The sequence below is a fragment of the Myotis nattereri genome (genome assembly GCF_964212035.1).
Source record: "Myotis nattereri genome assembly, chromosome: 1".
NCBI classification, from domain to species: domain Eukaryota; kingdom Metazoa; phylum Chordata; class Mammalia; order Chiroptera; family Vespertilionidae; genus Myotis; species Myotis nattereri.
In genome coordinates this window covers 59,208,730-59,229,911 of record NC_138075.1, presented here as the reverse complement: position 1 = coordinate 59,229,911, position 21,182 = coordinate 59,208,730, and the positions used below count along the sequence as shown (strand labels likewise).

Genomic DNA, 21,182 nt, shown 5'->3' with positions numbered 1-21,182 from the left:
GCGGACTGAAAGGTCCCAGGTTCGATTCCGGTCTAAGGGCATGTACCTTGGTTGTGGGCAGGAGGCAGCTGATCTATGTTTCTCTCTCATTGATGTTTCTAACTCTCTATCCCTCTCCCTTCCTCTCCGTAAAAAAATCAATAAAATATATTTAAAACAAATATATTCTCTTCAAAAGTTAATACCCTTAGGAATGGTTGATTTGGAGTACAAAGCAAATACACATGAAATAACATTCTCTGGTTCAAGTAAAGCTATGTTAACGTTTTTATGATTTTAAGAAACAATATTGATAAACTGATACGATTATCAGATACCTCTCAACTTACCATTTTTCCAATCATCATTACATAAGGTCCTGCCTGTTGATTTACAGCTAGAAAATCTAGCAAACGCACATACCAAAATATTATGTTAAGACAGTAAATTAATCTTCCAGCCACAAAAACATGATTTTTATATCCTTCCTCAAAGTTCCATTTTGCTCCATATCTTAGTCCAAATCCAATGAAGAAAGAAATTATGGCAATTGTATCACTGATATTGAAGTAATCACTAAACCACACTTTAATCTTCTGGCTTATTTTTCCAGCTTCAGACATAAAGATCTAAAGGTTAAAAAAAAAGTTTAATCAGTTTCTTTCTATTAAAAAATATAACAACATTCATTTATAACATTACAGTAGATTTTTACATATATTTTGGTATTTCAAAGTATTTTTTATTTTCTTGGCTTTTGATGATGCGTATGATCACCAAAACAATTCAGTAAGATATCAGAGACAGATACTTCTTATCCTAATTTTGTATATAGAAAACCCCCCCACATAAAACCACCACCACAAATGAGTTGCTCGATTAAATAAGACGCTGAAAATCTTGTACTGGACCATAGTTTTCTAAATTGGAATGTGAGGTGCTTTTGAAAAGTTGTTTTGTATTTCAATGAAATAACACTAGGATAGCCTGGTAAGATGTCTCAAAGGTGCTTTATTTACAGAAAGTAAACAACTCTCTGGTTTAAGTAGCTGTACTTATTTCTTTCCTGAATATAAAAATTAAAAAAAAATTGTGTGAAATGGTAACACATTTACATCTTCAAAATCATAATGTATCATAAAGTAAATACTGAAAAGTCTCCCTTGACTTTTCTGCCTTAGCTAGTTAAGTCCTTTCTCCATTAGAGACAACTACTTTTATTATAGGCATAGCTCATTTCATTGTACTTCGCTTTACTGGCTTTAAAGGTGTTGCCTGTTTCACAAATTGAGGGCAAGACCCTTCACCAGTAAAAAGATTATGACTCGTTTTAGTGACAGACCTGCTTTATTAGAGTGGGCTGGAATCATATCTCTAAGGTGTGCCTGTACTATATAATGAATCCTTGTAGAAATGTCTTATTTATGTACTGGTACTAGAGGCCCGGTGCACGAATTCATGCAACAGTGGGGTCCCTTGGCCTGGCCTGTGGGATCGGGCAGAAACCAGCTCTCTGACATCCCCCAAGGGGTCCTGAATTGTGAGAGGGTGCAGAGCAGGCCGAGGAACCCCACCGGAGCATGACTGGAGCCCGGGAGGGATGCAGGAGGTTGGCCAGGTGGGGAGGGACTGCAGGAGGGCTCCAGGGTGTGTCAGGCCCGTCTCACTCAGTCTCGATCGGCTGGACCAAAGCAGCAAGCTAACCTACCAGTTGGAGCGTCTGCCCCCTGGTGGTCAGTGCACATCATAGCGATTGGTTGACTGTCTGCTCCCTCGTGGTCAGTGCACATCATAGCGAGTGGTTGAGTAGTCTAAGCATATCATTAGCATATTATGCTTTGATTGGGTGAACAGCCAACCGAACACTTAGTATATTAGGCTTTTATTACATAGGATATTTAGAAGAATTCTTTGAAACTTGCTTTTATTATTTAACAACCTAATTTCTTCAAACAAGTTGGTAAAACAACAGATTTATAAACATATGTATCATAATACCTAGAGAAATTTAAAATGCATAGTAAGCTATTTAATAAGATAAATTCCTATGATACCCAAGTGGTAGAGCAAGGCAATGCCTTTTATTTATTTTTGCAATTTCATATATTCTCTAAATGTAAGCAGAGACATAAAATAATTCAGAAATTAAGTAAATGTGTTATAAAACAACTTATGTAGTTACGAGTTTGAATTGAAAGTACAAAAGCATTTTCCCTCCATATCAGGATATTAAAAATTTACAATTAAAATTTAAAACTTTTATAGACATAGGATCTTAATCTGTATGACAATTCAATGGGCAATAGAGTACACTTAAGAGGGCAGTGCAAGGTAAGAACCTATATCTAACTTATATACCTATATATAACCTATATATATAACTGGCTATACGTATAATTAATTCTTTTTGAAGAGTGGCAGAGAGAGTAAATATACATGTTCAGAAAATATGTAAGCAAAAACAGGTTATGTTCCTGAGATAAATCACTGTCTGTAATTTGTGGCAAACAACACACTGATCTCTATTCTTTTATAAGTAACTAGTGCCTCGGTGCACTGATTCATGCACATTGAAAGGAAATTTATTAGAAGGAGGCTGGTGAGGTGGGACTTGGCAAGATTGGCCAGAAGCGCCCTGGAGCCAACCTCCCACCGTCCCTCCCCGACTGGCCACACCTGGGGCGGCACCGCAGCTCGAAGGGTGTCTGCGGAGTGAGCGGGTTCCCTCTGGCAGGTGGAGTCCCTTGGGCTGGCCTGTGGGGATCGGGCCAAAATTGGCTCTCCGACATTCCCCAAGGGGTCGCAGATTGCAAGAGGGTGGTTCTCAGGTGAAGCACCCTGGAATCGGGCTCCCTCCTCTCTGGTTCCGGGGTGGGTCATCTGAGAACCACTGCTGTCCAGTCACCACAGCTCGGCAGCTTGGGCACTGAGCAGTCTGCTCCCTGGTAATCAGTGCACGTCATACATACCAGCCAGTCGGACAGTCACTTAGCCTTTTATATATATAGATTTTTTAAATTTATTGATTTTGAGAGAGAGAAACATCAATTTGTTCTTCCACTTAGTTATATTCAGTGGTTGACTCTTGCCTTGATGGGAGATTGAATCCACAACTTTGGTGTATGGGGAAAATGCTCTAACCAACTGAGTGACCCAGCCAGGGTAGGATCTCTATTCTTTTGTCATGATTTTTATAACAGCAAAAATAAACATGGTCCACTATAAAGTCACTCACTTATAAAGTCATCACTTAAATTATCATACACATACCCATACACATTCCCGAAACAAAACAAAACAAAACAAAAGATTCTCCATATATACAGTAAGTTACTGGTAGAAAAAACTAAAGACATACCGCACGGACTTTCTCAATAGCATAGGTAAAAATATAAGCAATAACAATCCATTCTTGAACTGAAGGTAACTGTTCCATTTGTACAAGAACCACAAATGTATAAAGCATCAGAAATCCTAAGTAAGCCAACTAATAGAAAAGAAAATACAAGATATGAATAAAATTAATTACAAATTAAATATTTTACTCTGAAAATTTTCAATACACAAAAAAAGAGACTAAATGAACTCTTGTGAACTACCTCCCAGCTTTAATCATTAAAATAGTTTTAGAAGTAATTCTTCAGTGCAGACATTGCATTTATTAATCAAAATATAAATGATCTTGAGGGTACGTGTTGTTCTAAAACTTAGTTGGCTTTTTAGTACTTCCCATAGGATAGTGGTTCTCAACCTGTGGGTTGCGACCCTTTCACAGGAGTCACCTAAGATCAGCAGAAAACACATATGTAATTACATATTGTTTTTGTGATTAATCACTATGCTTTAATTATGTTCAATTTGTAATAATGAAAATACATCCTGCATATCAGATATTTACATTATGATTCATAACAGTAGCAAAATTACAGTTATGAAGCAGCAATGAAAATAATTTTATGGTTGGGGATCACCACAACATGAGGAACTGTATTAAAGGGTCGCAGCATTAGGAAGGTTGAGAACCACTGCCATAGGAAGAATTTTATAATACCAAGGTTTATGTTCTCAGCTTAGCCTACATAATTCCATTTAACTTATAATATACCTAAAGCACCATAATATATTAAATTTACTAAAGAACTTCACCATCATCATCAAGAAATACATACCAGATGTACCGGTTAATAATGGCGGATTTTGTAATCAAAGAAAACACGATAATTTCAAGAGAAACATCAAAAGTGCTTTATTCAAAGTAATGTCCAACGCTAGCTACCCATTTGCCCCATCTTTCAGGTATTTTGTGGATACCGTTCCCACAGAACTTTTCTTGTTTTGAGGCAAACCATTCAGGGATCCAATTTTCCACTACTTCGTATGTTTTGAAGTGCTGCTCAGAAAGTGAGTGTGCCATCGATCGGAACAAGTGGTAACCTGAGGGAGCAAGGTCTGGTGAATTTGGCAGGTGGATTAATACTTCCCAGGGCAGATCTTTTAGTGTGTCTTTAACTGGTTTTGAAGTGTGTGATGGTGCATCATCATGAAGCAAAATTACTTTGCCGTGTCTTCTGGCACATTCTGGTTGTTTCACGATCAAAGCGTGGTTCAAATTGATTATTTGTTATAGGTAGCAATCAGTATTAACAGTTTCACCTGGTTTTAGAAGCTCATAATCCACGCCTTCCTGATCCCACCAAACGCAGAGCATTGTTTACTTTCCAAAGCCATTTGGCCTTGCAGTCGATGTTGACCTGGATCAACCCATGATTTTGTGCATTTGGGATTCTCAAAATAAATCCACTTTTCATTGCCAGTCACAATTTGATGCAAAAAAGACTTTCTTTCGTGCCATTGAAACAACATTTTACTGATGACTTTTCCGTTTTCCATGTCTTTCATTCAGCTGATGTGGCACCCATTTTCCTTCCTTTAAAATCTTTCCCATTGCTTGTAAACGATCAGAAATTGTTTGCTGAGCAACGTTTAATTTCTCTGCAAGTTGTTTTAGAATTTGACATGCATCTTCATCCAATAATGCTTGTAATTGCTGGTCTTCAAACTTTGACCGGGAAAGTTTGACCGGGATGTTCTTTGTCTTTCACATAGAAATCACTTTTAAAGCATTTAAACCAGCGTTGACAAGTATCTTGAGATGGAGGATGTTCACCATAAGCTTCCTGAAGTATACGATAACTTTCAGCAGCACTTTTCTTCAAAATAAAGTAATGAATTAAAACTTCCCGCAAATGCTCTTTTTTTGGCATGAAATTCGACATTTTTAAGTGTAAAAATATCTATGATATTAACATCTCCAGAAAATTTGACATATAAAGTTTTGAAGCTTGCTGTCAATACAACAAAATAGCATACATATCAAATCACATATATGTAATTCCACTATTGAAAAAAATCCGCATTATTAACCAGTACACCTGGTACTGCCTGTTTCTTCCCTCCACAAACAACATAGTATTCCTAGGAAAGACAACTAGCTCCTCGTCACTGAGGTTGAAATCCCAAGAAATGGAAACCAATATGAAAAGCATTTGCTCCAGGAATGGGAAAATTCCACTTTTGATATTCTTTAAAAAAAAAAAAAGATGATAGGGAGGTGATACAGTCTATATAAAATAACATCTAAACAATCATTTCATTTCAGAGGAAAACCCAAATTCATCGATCCTTGAACAATTGTGGCTAAGAATCATCTTTGTCTCTACTGGTCTTAAAATAAGCCACATCATGATTTCCCTATGGCAGGATAGGGAAGTAAGCTGCAAAAAATAAAAAGAGAAATTCCTGCAGCCACCTGGGTTGTTCATTTTAATCCTTCACGTGAATGCAAACTAAGATACCTACATTTTTTCCATTAGTGGGGACAGAATTTGGGGATTATGTTAGATAATTCAAATGTGCAATTTCAACACCTGAACAAGATGAAGCAAGAAAATTTCCATATTGAAATGGAAACGTGATCAATTAGTCTTACGTTAATGGGCATGTGTGTGGTTGGGAAAACAATGCTTGAAGGAACAAATTCTCAAATGTTCATCTTAGCACAAAGCTATTTGTATACTTTCGCAATTCTTCAAGTCTGACGATAAAAATGAAAAACAATAAAATAAAAACAACTTAAGCCATAGCCAGTGTGGCTCAGCTGGTTGGGGGTCGTGCCCTACACCAAAAGGTTGCTGGTCCTTTTCCAGTCAGGGCACATGCCCAGATTGTGGGCTTGATGCCAGGTAAAGGGTATGCAGGAGGCAGCTGATCAATGTTCTACTCTCACATCAATGTTTTTCTTTCTCTTTCTCTCTCTCTCTCCTCTCTCTCTCTCTCTCTCTCTCTCTCTCTCTCTCTCTCTCTCTCTCCCTGCCCCCCCTCCCTCTCCCTCTCCCTAAAAAAAGGTCAATAGAAAAAATATTTAATTAAAAACAATGCAAAGCAAAAAAAGCTTAAGAGTTTTTCTGGGAAGGAGAGTAAAATCTCATTTGCTCATCCCTGGTTAGTCTCATGTGTTTCTTCAGATGAGACTATTCTCTATGGACAGACATGTTCATCAGTAAAATCCATTCCTCCATAAATCAAGGGAAAAGCTGATTATGAATAAAACTATATGAATTATCTAGATTACTTTTCAACATCAATTAATAATGCAAGAAAGGCTTATTTCCAAAATTTTAATATTATCTGCAAAACCCCTAAAACACAAAACAGTTATAATTTTGAATTAGAGTTTCTTTTAATTAATCTTGACCAATTTTTTGGGTAGATGATTAGTATCTGTTACCCACTTACAAAGGCATATAGTTACCACATATTTGTTCAGTAAGTTTCTGGTTCCAATCAGAACTAGTTCCAATTAGAACTAAGATTTGTTAATTTTTATCATTCTATATGATAGCTGTTTGGATAAAACTAATTCAAACTTATTGTTCTTTTAAATGGAAAATGGCGTTTCAGTTATTAATTTACATCAAGATCAGTATGGACTCTAGACCAAGCCTGTCTTTTAAGATCATTATGTTCATAGAATTTAAAAACATACCGTGTTAAACCAGAATTTTACAATTGGTGCATGATAAAAGGCATAAAACTTTCGTGTGATTGGAAGCTTTTTTGATTTTATTTGTATTTCCATTTCACTCTTTCCTTCATTGCTGTCCAATATTCTTACTTCTTTAAATACTTCCTAAAATAAAAATAATACTTATAAATATACACATTTATTCACAAATTTATAGTCACTTAAAAAAATTTCCCCCCCTTACCATAGGAATCTCTTCTGTGATGTTCTGAAAGTTGTTTTCACTATCTTCCATTGTCATTTGATGGGCATCTTGAGATTGTGGAATATGAGACATTTCAGCCTTAGTTTTATATTCTAGCATTAATATGGTAGGTGGAACTAAAATGCTTAATATAACCTAAAAATTTCAGAAACATAAATTCACATTTTAACATTAATAACTTTCAAGAATATAATACAAGCAATAAAAAAATATTAAGTATCCCTACTATTAGTCAGCCATTTTGCCCCTGGTGGTATAGGGAATAAACCTTAAACTTCATTTCTACTTACAACTATTTTTAAAGAGGCCCAGGTTGAATTGTTTTAAGGAGTAACAAACATTTAAGTATTATGATATGATGGTGTAGAAAATATTTAAGATTAAAGACTTGTCTTTTAAAAAAATAAAATTACAATCTGTTCAGAAAACACATTTGTTTAAACAAAATTCAAGCCTTATGAAGTTACTACGTGCTTAATTTTATCCTATATCTCTTCGCAAGTGTTCCATGTCACAACATCATCACTCAGCTTATACCTCCATAAAAAAAAGCATAATTTATAAAATTTTATGTTATGAAGCACAAAGAAATTAGAATTGTGTATCAGGGTTTCTACTAGTTAATCTTTCACCATTATTTTTAATAGATGATTAGTATTTGTTATCTACTTATAATAGTTAATGATCAAACTATTTGCCTGATTTCTGCCTCCTACATTTCTGTACCTTATTTAAGATATAAGATAACAAAAAGGGAGTTTAAAGTAATATCTCTCACTATGATAAAACTGAAGGTACCAGCCCACATTCTTGACCATAAAAACCAGGCATATTGTCTGGCTGGTTTGGCTCAGCGGACAGAGCGTCGGCCTGTGGACTGAAGGGTCCCGGGTTTGATTCCAATCAAGGGCACATGCCTGGGTTGCAGGCTCGATCCCCAGTAGGGGGCGTGCAGGAGGCAGCTGATCAATGATTCCATCTCTCTCCCTCTCTGAAATTAATCCATCAATATATATATATATATATATATATATATATATATATATATATGTATATATATATACATATATATATATAGATAGATAGATAGATATATAGATAGATAGATATTACACACACACACACACAACCCAGGCATATCCAATATACTTCAAATAAATTAAAAGTAACACATTAAGTTAATAGGTCCTGAATTTTAGTATTTAGGAATCATTGCTCAGGGCTGTAAATGCCATACTTTGATTTGCTGGCCTCATACTTCTGGCTCAGATAGGGGCAACAACCACTAAACACCACACCTGGAAAGGATTTAGAATGAACAATAGGAATGAAAAGGACACTTCAGGTCACTTTGGATACAATGCCAACACCACCACCCACATCATCCTCATAAATAAAAGCATTTTACTATACATCTGGGCTAATCCCCCCTGTTAATCTAATCACATTCTTTATATCAATTTTTTTCTAAGGTATACCTTGTACCAGGAATTTTTCCTCATATTCAGCCTTCCCATCCACATATCAGATAACAACATTTGTGTACAAGTGTGGGCTACAAAAGGCCTTAGTCTTGAAGAAACTGCTAACTTAAGGCAGGTGGAATTACTCCAGTTTTTCAGTTCATAAGTGAGCAATTTCATAGCCATGGTTTCATCTTGTCTGAAGGATTGTTCTAGTAATTCAACTGCTAGTTGACCAAAATCACTATCAAAAGATAAGGGTAAAGCATACTCATTAACCAAATTGTAGTTTTTAACCACTATTCTTACATTCATTCATAACATGTTCTAGTTTTTAATATTTTCACACACATACAATACAAACAATAAAAAAAATTAGGGAATTGTGAGGCAATAGAATCACGGTAGCTCTGTTTTCAGGTATCTACTACTATGTGGAAATCACAAGGTATTTAAAATATGTCACATTAAAAATAAGACTGAAGCCCTAGCTGGTTTGGCTCGATGGATAGAGCATCCGCCTGCGGACTGAGGGGGTCCTAGGTTGCAGGCTCGATCCCCAGTGTGGGGCTTGCAGGAGGCAGCCAATCAATGATTCTCTCTCATTATTGATGTTTCTATCTCTCTCTACCTCTCCCTTCCTCTCTGAAATCAATAAAAATATATTTAAAAAAAACACACAAAAACAAAAACTAAAAAGGTGACTCCAACCCTGGTTGGTATAGCTCAGTTGGTTGGAATATGTCCTATGCACCAAAGGGTTGTGAGTTTGATTCCTGGTCAGGGCATATACTCAGGTTGTGGGTTCCATGCCTGGTTGGAGCACATTTAGGAGACAACTGATCAATGTTTCTCTCCCTCTCCTTCCTCTCTCCCTAAAATTAATAAAAAACATATTCTCTTGCCCTAGCTGGTTTGGCTCAATGGATAGAGCGTCGGTCTGCGGACTGAAGGGTCCCAGGTTTGATTCCTGCCAAGGGCACATGCCTGGGTTGCGGCCTTGATCCCCAGTAGGGGGCGTGCGGGAGGCAGCCAATCAATGATTCTCTCTCATCATTGATATTTCTCTCTCCTTCTCCCTTCCTCTCTAAAATCAATAAAATATATTTTAAAAAATCCACAAAAAACAAAAAACATATTCTCAAGTAAGGATTAAAAAAAAAGAAGTGACTCTAGAGCACTTTCCTCTCGTCTTGAAAATAAACCTATACTAACAATGTTCATTAAAATTTTTCTATATAGTTATTTCAAACATAGAAAAGAGTTAGTACCCAGTAGAAAGGAATGTGAATGCAGACTAACCTAATCATGAAAAACACCTAAAACTTAAATCTCCAATAAGTAATCATCAGATCCCTGCTTGAATTATTTTTAGTAATAACTCTTACCCTTTTCCAAAGTCAACCTATTTTGGGAGGAAGAGGTCCTATTCTCTATAATAAAGCTTCCTAGAAACTACCTTTACAGCTTACTATTCCATTAGTGCCCTAAGTAAACAAAAACTTCTGTGAAATGTTGCATTCTCCTATATATGTAGTTCCACCATCTGGAATGCCCTTCCAGCTGAACTCATCTCCTTAGAACACAGCTTAAACCTTGCTTTCTTCCTTCCTTTCCTTGCCATTCCAAGTGGAACTTTTCCTGATCTAATTATTAGTACGTCCAATTATCAAACTAACTTCTGGCATTTCTTCTTTCTTGAATTATTTAACTCAAATTGCAAACAAAATAGTAACTTCTTTAGCATATGCATAGGTAGCCAAGTTTCTAAATTTTTAAAAATGGGTTTCTCTTAAGTATACAAATAAAATTATACATCTATATCCCCACTTAGTCCATGATATTATAATCTTCACTTAAACATGGTCTATTTTGTATTTTTTAAATGCTCCAAGTCGTAAATATAACTTACTTGGAATACTGTTTCAATTCTTCTGAAGTATCATCAACCAGGTCACTCTGCTTTGCTTCATAGGCCATTGAACGATAGATCTTACAGGCAACTAATGCTTTAGCCATTGATTCTTCACCATGCTGCCATAAAAATCGGGCCATGACCTGCCTCTTCATAAGGCAAGCCCAAATTAACAGTTCATTAAGTGGATAAGGAAAGCGCTTGGCTTCTGGATCATCAATATCTACAATTTCATCTTTGGTTCTTTTCTTCTTTCCTTCTTCCACAGCTGTATCAATCTTCAAGGAAAAAAATAAATATTATAAAGCTCCTTATAAAAAGGCCATGATATTCATGGGGAAATTTTTATAAAATCTATTATGGTATTCTTCAACTTCATATAACTGTACAAATTATACAGTATCAATTTTATACACTTAATTTTTATTATAGCTCAAAATTTATTTTATAAAAATGGCATTTCCAAAAAAAATGCTTTTATAACAAAGTTTCTCAAGATTAAAGAAACGGACTATATATTTCAACTAATACTTGATAAAACACAATTTTATTTTATTTTGGAATATGTTTTTTTAATCCTCACTTGAGTATATGTTTTTATTGACTTGAGAGAAAGAGAAAGAAACATCAATCAGTTGCCTCACGTACTCGCCCTAACAGGGAATCAAATCTGCAACCTTTTGCTGTACAGGATAATGCTCCAACCAACTGAACCACTTGCCAGGTCCATAAAACACAATTTTAATGAAAAAGAAGTTTCAGTCCTGACTGCGTAGCACAGCTGGTTAGATCATGGTCCCAATATGCCAAGGTTGCAAGTTGGATCCCCGGTAAGGGCAAATACAAGAATCAATAAAGAATGCATATTTCTCCTCTCTCTCTCTCTCTCCTTTCTTCTCTCTCACAAATAAGTCAATAAATTTTTTTTAAAAAAGAAGTTTCAGTAACACCTTTGTCTTACATGCTGTTAAGTAAAAATGGAATAAAAGGAGGCATTAAGCGTTTATCAAAACGTTTAAAAAATTGGGTTGTTATATAATCAACTCACAATGGGTATCTTTTTGTATATGGGAAAATGAAGAATCAAAGATATATCTAAAAACAATAGACAACTCTTACTAAAACAAGTAGTTTTTTTATTTCATAGCACTCAGTAATTTAGAAAGAACAAAATCCAAAATCCAGAAAGTGTAATATTTAAACAAAAATACCTTTGGTCGGTAGGGCTGTGCTGTTTTAATGAAATGATTATGTCTCGTTTTTTCCTTTTTGTCTGCCCTATTGCCGAAAGATTCATGACTCTTTCGCAACTGAGGAGTGCCACTGGAGGTATTTCGGCCAGACCTCTGAAAATGAAAGCTTATTAGTTTTTATAGGTTTAAATATGCTGATATCCTTTAAAAAATTCAAGAATCAGTTTATATTATGTATAAGTTTGTGTTCACACACACACACATGAAAAATATGATTTGGTTAGGATATCAATTATAAAAAATTTCAAAATACCTAGCTGAACATCTCATTTTTAAAAAAATGTTTTTATTGATATCCGAGAGAGAAAGGGAGAGGGAGAGAGAGAGAAACAAAAATGATGAAAGAGAATCACCAATTGGCTGCCTCCTGCACACCTCCTACTAGGGATTGAGCCCACAATCTGGGCATGTGCTCTGGGAATCAACTGTGACCTCCTGGGTCTATAGGTCAAAGCTCAACCACTGAGCAACACCGGCTGGGCAAAATCTCATGTTTTTAAGACAATGCTACTTTAACCATTTTAATGTAAGTAACTTTAAACTTTTAAAGTGTATGATTTAATTTTAAAGCAAATATATAGACTTCCCCCCAAATATTACATACCCGATTATTTCCACCAAGACTATTATATATTAATCGAAAACGTTTCCGAGTGTAGGTGCATCTATAGGTTCCTCCCATAAGATATTCAATAACAAGTCCTATATCAATTAGGGTGATCTTATATCCTGGAGGAAGATTTCCCTGGAAACAAAACATTAGTTTTAAAAAGACAGGATAGTATTTCTCAATAATTCCATGTGATGCTCTAAAATGACACACATTTACTTGTTACAGAAAGCTGGAAGAAGCTTGTTTCTCTTCTTCCTTTTCTAAGGAAAGAGGATTATAAAGTTTTGAAGTCTCAAAAGGTGTGGTGCAGGACAGAAGTATGGTTTACAGGAGACAGTTTGGTCTCCACCACCCTAATACTTTACAGGTGGGGGCAAAGGGACTTCTAAGAACCAACTATTCCATTTTCACTGTAACACTTATCATAAATATCATTTTCCTGTAAAAATAATGCTATAAAAGTTAATATAATGTTTCTCAAACAAAATCTTACTGCTATTTTACAGATTACAGAAGATTTTACAGCCTTGTCTAGGATTTAGCTACTACTTATAATCCTGTTTAGAGCTGAAACTTCATTTTCCCAGGGCATCAATTTGTAAATGAACTCTTGGAACACAATTCACTTGTGAGTTTGGAAAGATTACCTGTTTCAGAACCAACCATTTGATTAATTTCATTAAATAACCTTAAAAGGGTTTAATCATCAGATGACTTACATATATTAACCAATTCTACCCTCTTACCATCATCATTCTTTCTACTTCCCTAATTATAATTTCATGAATTTAGTACTTTTAAAAATGCTTATACTTTTTTACATCTTGGTTTCATCTGTGAAGTTTTTAATTTTAGATATCTATATTTTTAAAATCTAAAATTTAAAATTTTTTAAAATGTTCATCTTAAATATAAGGTTATTTTTATTTTATATCTAAAACCTCAAAATATGCTTTATGATTGAGAATGCTATGATGATGTTTAGTTTTTAAAAATATAACAAATACCATTATGGTATGAGTCCACTTGAATGGGAAATATTTAAATTAAGTAAAATAATGTGAAACTATATAAATGACTTGTACAAAACTCAACTTATTAATTTGAATCAGCAAATACTCAATTACTGCCTTTACTTTAGGATTTTTTTCCAAAAAAAATTGGGCCACTGATGTAAAAAAAAAAAAAAGAATTAACAACTGCAGTTCTTTCAGCTAGCCCACATAAGTCAATCAGAATGCAAATGTGTTCTAAACCCCGCCTAGACTAAAGGTCTCTCCCATGATTCAAGGTTTCTGGGGGGAAAAAAAGTTTTAATTATTTAAACAACAAACAATTAATGTGAAATGTTCACAAGAGGCAAATCCATAGAGCAAGGAAGTAGATTAACAGTTGCCTTGGGCAGGGGCAGAATTCTTGGGGGTATCTGCAATACTTTAAAATTAGACTGTGGTGATGGTGTATAATAAAAGCCACTGAACTATACACTTTAAAGGGTGAATATTATGGCAATGAAATACTTTTTCAATCAAACTATAAAAAAAAGCACATACAAAAAATGACATAAAATGTTACTTTAAGTATAATAAAGTCTAGGTTCTTCATATGGGATAGGCCTAGTTTAGTATTAAATAAGTTATAAAACAGGAAATTACATCTCTATTTTAATTTTTCAGCTTTTTAATTATATATTCACTTAATAGCAAGTAAATGTTTGAATGAAGAATTCTAGAAAGCAAGTGTTTTAGTTCAGAAACTTAAAAATATTTCAATTAAGTGAATACTTTTTCACCAAGAAAAATTAAAAACTATTGGATACCAATAATTTAAACAGCTTTTATTTTTCAATATTCAAAACTTTTATTCTTTTCTTATATCCTCACCAAGAATGTTTTTATTGAGGGGAGGGGAGGGGAACATTGATCAGTTGCCTCCTGTACGGGCTCTGACCAGAGATCAAACCTACAACCTAGGTATGTGCCCTGACCATGAATTGAACCCGCCACCTTTTGGTGTATGTGAAAGAGAGGAAGTGAGTGCACTTGCACAGCTTTTCAGCATTTTTATTGACAAAATCTGCCATTAATGATCATAACCTAGTGATTCCCTCAAAATCCTTGTTCAATGTCTTTTACATGCCCTGGGAACAAATTTCTTCTGAACACAGGGAAAAAGATACATTCATCCTATCAATGATCTTCCTTTACAGACCAATGAGCATTATGAAGTTCACCACACTTTATGATGATTAGAAGCTCAGGAAACTCGGTTATAATTTTATAAACTTTCTTTTTCTTGATTTCTGATGTATCATGCAAAATCTTTACTTCTGTCATTACATATTTAGTACTTTATTTTGTTCTAAAAAATGTCATTTTATTGATACGTTTAAGGTGTATTTAAATGATTTTTGGAAACAGATAAAGTATAACTTTTTTAAATAACATTTTTTTGGGGAAAAAGTCTCTTACCTGTTTGACATCTCGAACAAGATGAAATAGCATTGGATTAGTTGGACCTTGTTTCTTTAAAGAGAAAAAAATTAGAGTAAACTATTATTTTTCTTCTAAAATAATATAAACAATTTCCCTTTTTATTACATATAGAACTTTTATGAACCCACTTGCACAAATTATATATTTTTTTAGTTAAGTTCTGTTCATAAAGTGGAGCAAAAAAGGATATACCCATTTCACATTATTATATTTGCCTTAAAACAACATGTATTATTTTCTTATGTTTTTACTTATGTAACAATATGTAATTTTTATTTTTATTTTTTTAGAAGTCATGCAAGCATTACAAGCTTCACAATTATATCGTTCCTTTACATTTCTTTCATTGATAATGGAGGTGTACATGCTCTTTATTGCTAAAATTTCTGCACTTATTTCTGCCATTAACCATCAAGTTGAATCAATACTTCAAGTATTTTGGGTAACAAACTTTTAACACTTAAATATGTCATCCTTTCCCTATTATCTTAATTCCACTGATGTATACTAGTAGACTAAAAACTTTTCATTGTTATAGTAATCTTATTTTGATGGTATCCTATTTTGAAAAAATACCCCAGAGTTTATCTCCTCCATTAAGACTGAGAGGTAAATGGGCCAAAAATGTATTCTTCTAAACTTTTTAAACAGTGCTTTGACCCATCTGAAATTTATTGCATTAAATTCTATACAGTACAAGCAAAGATACATATTTTCAATATTTTAAATCTATTGTCTAAAAGAAATAGCAAATGGGATTTTTTCTCCCATTACTGTGTTATTAATTTTTTATGAGGTTATCGTAGCAATGAATGCAATCTACTTTTCCATTTTGATCACATATACTTGGTGATACATTTCTGGATAAACCTATTATTTTTTTGAAAACAGTATTATTTTCTTTGCTATTCTTGACTTTCAAATTCTATATATCTAAAGATGACTACAGCATTATTGAATATACACTATATTTTAACTCTGTTGTCTTATTACAATATTTAGTCTATCTACTCAAGAGCTGAGTTTTCCCTGACCATTCTCCCCCACTTAAAAAAATAAATGTCTTCAAAGTTAATATGGGGTATATTATATTTTTTAGGTATTAGAAATTTCACTGTATTTTCTCTAACAGTTTATAATCACACACAAAATGCAATTTTTAAAATTCTATCTTATCTTAACCCATTATTGTTTATTCATTAAATATAAATGCTTAGTAAAAAATAAATATACTTTAGTACAGCAGTTCTCAGAGTGTGGTACAGGAACCCCTCAATGCCCCAAAAGACTCTTTTAGAGGGTCCATGAAATCAAAAGTATTTTCAGAATCATGTTAAGATGTCATATGCATTTTCTCATTCTCTTCCTCTCAGTTTTCAGTAAAATTTTCCAGAAGCCTCTTGATGGGTGATATCATAAATATTAAACTCAAAAGCAAATATGAGAATCCAGCTGTCATCCATGAAGCCAGACATTGAAGAGATTGGTGAAACCATAGAAGTATTCTACTCTCTTTAATTCTTTTTGTTTCTTGAAAAATATGCTTTAATGTTAACATGTAATGGATTTATTATTGTTATTATATAAAATGTAATAAACATTTCTTGGTTTTATATTCTAATGTGTTCAATATCAACACCTCTTTACATAAATAAAACCTCTTTAAAAATAGCTCTTTGAGTTATTCAATAATTTTTATGCAACAGGAAATTGATACCAAGAGATTTGAAAACCACTGTTTTGTTATGTTATAATTAATCCCTTAAACTTTAAAAATTTCATAATTGATGCTGAAAGTAACTATTATCTTAATAACTGAGTTATACAATTAAAAAGATTACTTGCCTTGCTAATGGGACCAATTTTTATTTTTATTGTTTTATATTTGCTTTATATTTCAGGGATAAACCTTACTTCAGCACAATGAATAATCCTTTTAATTTTTACATCTGTTCGCTAGAGACACAGTAGCACGCCAACAAAGTTCAATGTAACTGTGCTAGACACTATTAAAGGAAAAAAATAAAGATATAATCCCTATCCAAAGGTAATTTACAATCCATAGGGGAAGATATAATTGTATTTAACTGACTATGCCATTGGGCCTCATGAAGGCAATGGCATGGCATTTACACCAAGTTCTAAACAATAAATAAATATCCAGCAAGTGGGGAGTAGTTGAAAGAAAAGCACAGACCAGCACTGTGTAAAGAACAAAAAAAATTTTTTTTATTATATTGGGGGGCAGGGGAGAATTTCAAGTGAACAATGTAGTTAAAATACCCAATATAAGGGGATGGGATTAGAATATAAAGGTCAAATGAGGGAGATACCTAGAGCAAATGTTTGAAAACTGGAGAGCTTTGAAAATCAAGCTAAGGGTTTGGGTATTATTCTATATACTAGAGGCCCAGTGCATGAATTCGTGAACGGATTGGGTTCCTCGGCCTGGTTGGCAATCAGGACCGATTGGGGCCATTTCCTGGCCAAGGAGAGGGACTGTGGGAGGTTGGCCGTGGGAGCACACTGACCACCAAGGGGCAGCTCCTGCATTGAGCATGTGTCCCCTGGTGGTCAGTGCATGTCATAGTGACGGGTTGATATGGTCACTTAGGCTTTTATATATATACTAGAGGGCTGGTGCACAAAAATTTGTGCAGGGGGGGGGGGTGTCCCTCAGCCCGGCCTGTGCCCTCTTCCAGTCTGGGACCCCTCAGGGGATGACCACTTGCTGGCTGAGGCCTGCTCCCCAGGGGATTGGGCCTAAGCTGGCAATCAGACATCCCTCTGGCAGCCTGGCAGCCCTCGGGGGATGTCCACTTGCCAGCGGGGAGCAGACCTAAGCTGCAGTCAGACATCCTTAGCACTGCTGAGGAGGTTGGAGAGGCTCCCACCACCACCACTGTACTGGCAGCCATCAGCCTGGCTTGTGGTTGAGCAGAGCTCCCCCATGTGGGAGCGCACTGACCACCAGAGGGCAGCTCCTGCATTGAGTGTCTGCCCCCTGGTGGTCAGTGTGTGTCATAGTGACCAGTCATTCTTAGTTGTTCTGCTATTAGGGTCAATTTGCACATTAACCTTTTACTATATAGGATAGAGGCCTGATGCATGGGTGGGGGCTGGCTGTTTTAACCTGAATGTTGTCCCGGATCAGGGTGGGGGTCCCGCTGGGGTGCCTGGCCAGCCTGGGTGAGGGGCTGATGGCTGTTTGCAGCTGGTCACACCCCCTCCAGGATAAGGGTCCCCACTGGGATGCCTGGTCAGCCTGGCTGAGGGGCTGATGGCTGTTTTCAGGCTGGCCACACCCCTTTTAGGGTAGGGGTCCCCACTGGGGTACCTGGCCAGTCTGGGTGAGGGGCTGAGGCTGTTTTCAGGCTGGCCGGCGACTGAAGCTCCCGGCCTCTCCTTTTTTTCTTTTTTTTTTTTAATTCTGGGATTTATTTACCTTCTATAATTGAAACTTTGTTGCCGTCACTGGAGCTGAGAGCCAGGCTCCTGCTCGCTCCAGCTCCGAGGCCACGGCCTGCTGAAAGCAGGTATCTGGAGTTTGTTTAGCTTCTATAATTGAAACTTTGTTGCCATCACTGGAGCTAAGAGCCGGGCTCCTGCTCGCTCCAGCTCTGTGGCCACCGCCGGCTGAAAGCAGGTATCTGGTGTTTGTTTAGCTTCTATAACTGAAACTTTGTTGCTTTCAGAGCTCAGAGCCAGGATGCGGCAGGCAGGGAACCTTGGCTTCCTCCATCACTAGAGCAAGCAAGCCTCCTGCTCGCTTCAGCTGTGTGGCTGCCGGCTGCCATCTTGGTTGGGTTAATTTGCATATCATGCTGATTAGCCAATGGGAGGTGTAGTGAAGGTACAGTCAATTACCATGTTTGTCTATTATTAGATAGGACTAGAGGCCCAGTGCATGAAAATTCATGCACTGGAGGTGGGATCCCTCAGCCTGGCCTGCCCCCTCTCACAGTCCGGGAGCCCTCAGAGGCAGGAGGACACCAGGCGATCAGGGAAAGGTGACACCCCCATCACACTTCTGCTGCTGCCACTGCAGGCAGCACATGCTTCAGCCAGCCCTGGTTACCTGAGCCTCGGGTGGCATTGAGCAGCTGGGCAGCCACCATCCAAGGCTTGCCTGCGCCTCAGGCCAGCCCTGGGCACCTGGGGGCTAAGGGGACTGGGGGCCTCTGGAGGCAGGCATGCGGCAAGGCCCCGGCGGGGTTGAGGGGACTGGCTGTGAGCACCGCCATCTTTGAGAGGGGCAGTCAATTAGCATATTCTCTCCTTATTGGCTGTGGGTGCCACCATCTTTGCGACGGCATGAGAGTCAATAAGCATATTCCTTCTTTATTAGATAGGACTAGAGGCCTGGTGCACGAAATATGTGCACTGGGGGATGGGTGGGGGGGGGGGTCCCTTCAGTCCAGCCTGCGCCCTCTCACACTCCAGGACCCATGGGGGGATCGCGCCTACGCCGGCAGACAGATATCCCCCTTGCAGTCCAGGACCCCTTGCTCCTTACCACCCGCCTGCTGGCCCCTTACGGCTCGGCTCACTTCTCCTTAGCGCTGCTGCAGAGGCGGGAGAGGCTCTTGCCACCGCCGCTGCGCTCGCCAGCTGTGAGCCCAGGTTCTGGCTGAGCAGCGCTCCCCATGGGAGGGCACCGACCACCAGGGAGCAGCTCCTACATTGAGCGTCTGCCCCCTGGTGGTCAGTGCAAATTACAGCGATCAGTCATTTTACCGTAACAGTTCCTTAGGCTTTTATTATATACACTAGAGGCCCAGTGCATAAAATTCATGCATAGGAGGGGCCTGGGGGGGTGTTTCTCAGCCCAGCCTGCACCCTCTCCAATCTGGGACCCGTAGAGGGCTGACTGTCCATTTAGGCCCGATCCCACTGGACTGCTGGCTCCCAACCACTCACCTACCTGCCTGCCTGATTGCCCCTAACCGCTTCTGGCTGCCAGGCTGATCACCCCCTAACCACTCCCCTGCCAGCCTGACTGATGCCTGCTTCCCTGCCAGCCCGATTCCACCTAACTTCCCCTCCCATGCTGGCCTGGTCACTCACAACTGCCCTCCCCTGCCAGCCTGGTCGCCCTCAACTGTCCTCCTCTGCCGGCCGGGTCACCCCTAACTGCCCTCCCATGCAGGCCTGTTCTCCCACAACTGCCCTCCCCTGCCGGCCATCTTGTGTCCACATGGGGGCAGACATCTTTGACCATATGGGGGCGGCTATCTTGTGTGTGGGAGTGATGGTCAATTGGCATATTACCCCTTTATTAGATAGGACTAGAGGCCCGATGCACGAAATTTGTGCAAGGGGCTTGGCCCCTGCCGCCGCCACAGCCACCACTGACTCGGCCTCCGCCACTGCGGCTTAGTCTGGAAGGTTGTCTGGAAGAACATCTGGTCTAATTAGCATACTATGCTTTTATTATTATAGAAGATGGATAAAAGAGCATCAAAGGCTTTTAAACTGGAAAAAGATATGGTAAAAATATGTGCTTATAAGAATAATTAGTTTAAAATATTGATGTAAAGAAAGACTAGAAAAAAACATTAGAGCACAAAAGTGGTACAGACTGTAAATTCCAAAGACATTAGGAATGAAAAGGAGGTGATAAACAGGTAGAAAGTGATAAACAAAATAGCTTTGCAGAGAAGTCAAAGCTCGTAAGCTAAGGTTTGGTTATAGTTCTCAAAGTAGAACTCAATTAAATTCATATTGGTAAAAAATGGCAATAAAAAGGGCAGTATTGGAGAAACAAGATGGCGGCGGAATAGGCAGACGCATCCCAGGTCTTGTCCTGGAGCAAATGGAGTAAGCAGCTGAAACTAATAACACCCACCCCGAATTGGCGAAGTATACTCAGCTGTTGAGACAGTTTGCAGCCGGGAAGGGCAGAGTTCCCCAGGAAAGGTAAAAAACAGGGATCTGGACAGGAAAATTTGCCAGAGCTCTGAGCTCAGAGGGTCAGAGGGAGACCGCGTGCACACACCCGCATCTCTTGGGACAGACACAGCCCCTGACTGGGGAAAGGAGATCCGAGGGACTGTTGGCACCAGGGGATTTGAGATCTGGGTTCCGTAATTACGGAGGACTGAGCCTAAAAGGGGCAGCCTGAAGTGCTGACCAGACCATGCAGTGCTGGTAAGAGAGGAGCTTAGAGAGACTC

The 21,182-nt window shown here is 37.7% G+C and overlaps 1 protein-coding gene across 1 annotated transcript in view; it reads right to left on the bottom strand.

Annotated features, from left to right (window-relative positions):
* TRPM7 (transient receptor potential cation channel subfamily M member 7) overlaps positions 1-21,182 on the bottom strand; it is a 120,537-nt gene that overhangs the window by 40,158 nt on the left and 59,197 nt on the right. The window contains exons 13-21 of the mRNA XM_081109032.1: positions 14,984-15,037; positions 12,504-12,644; positions 11,858-11,992; positions 10,644-10,924; positions 8,747-8,975; positions 7,248-7,403; positions 7,025-7,168; positions 3,338-3,466; positions 330-608 (exon numbers count right to left, since the gene is read on the bottom strand). Of these exons, the coding sequence (XP_080965158.1) occupies positions 330-608; positions 3,338-3,466; positions 7,025-7,168; positions 7,248-7,403; positions 8,747-8,975; positions 10,644-10,924; positions 11,858-11,992; positions 12,504-12,644; positions 14,984-15,037 (1,548 nt within the window). The remainder of the gene's footprint in view (positions 1-329; positions 609-3,337; positions 3,467-7,024; positions 7,169-7,247; positions 7,404-8,746; positions 8,976-10,643; positions 10,925-11,857; positions 11,993-12,503; positions 12,645-14,983; positions 15,038-21,182) is intronic.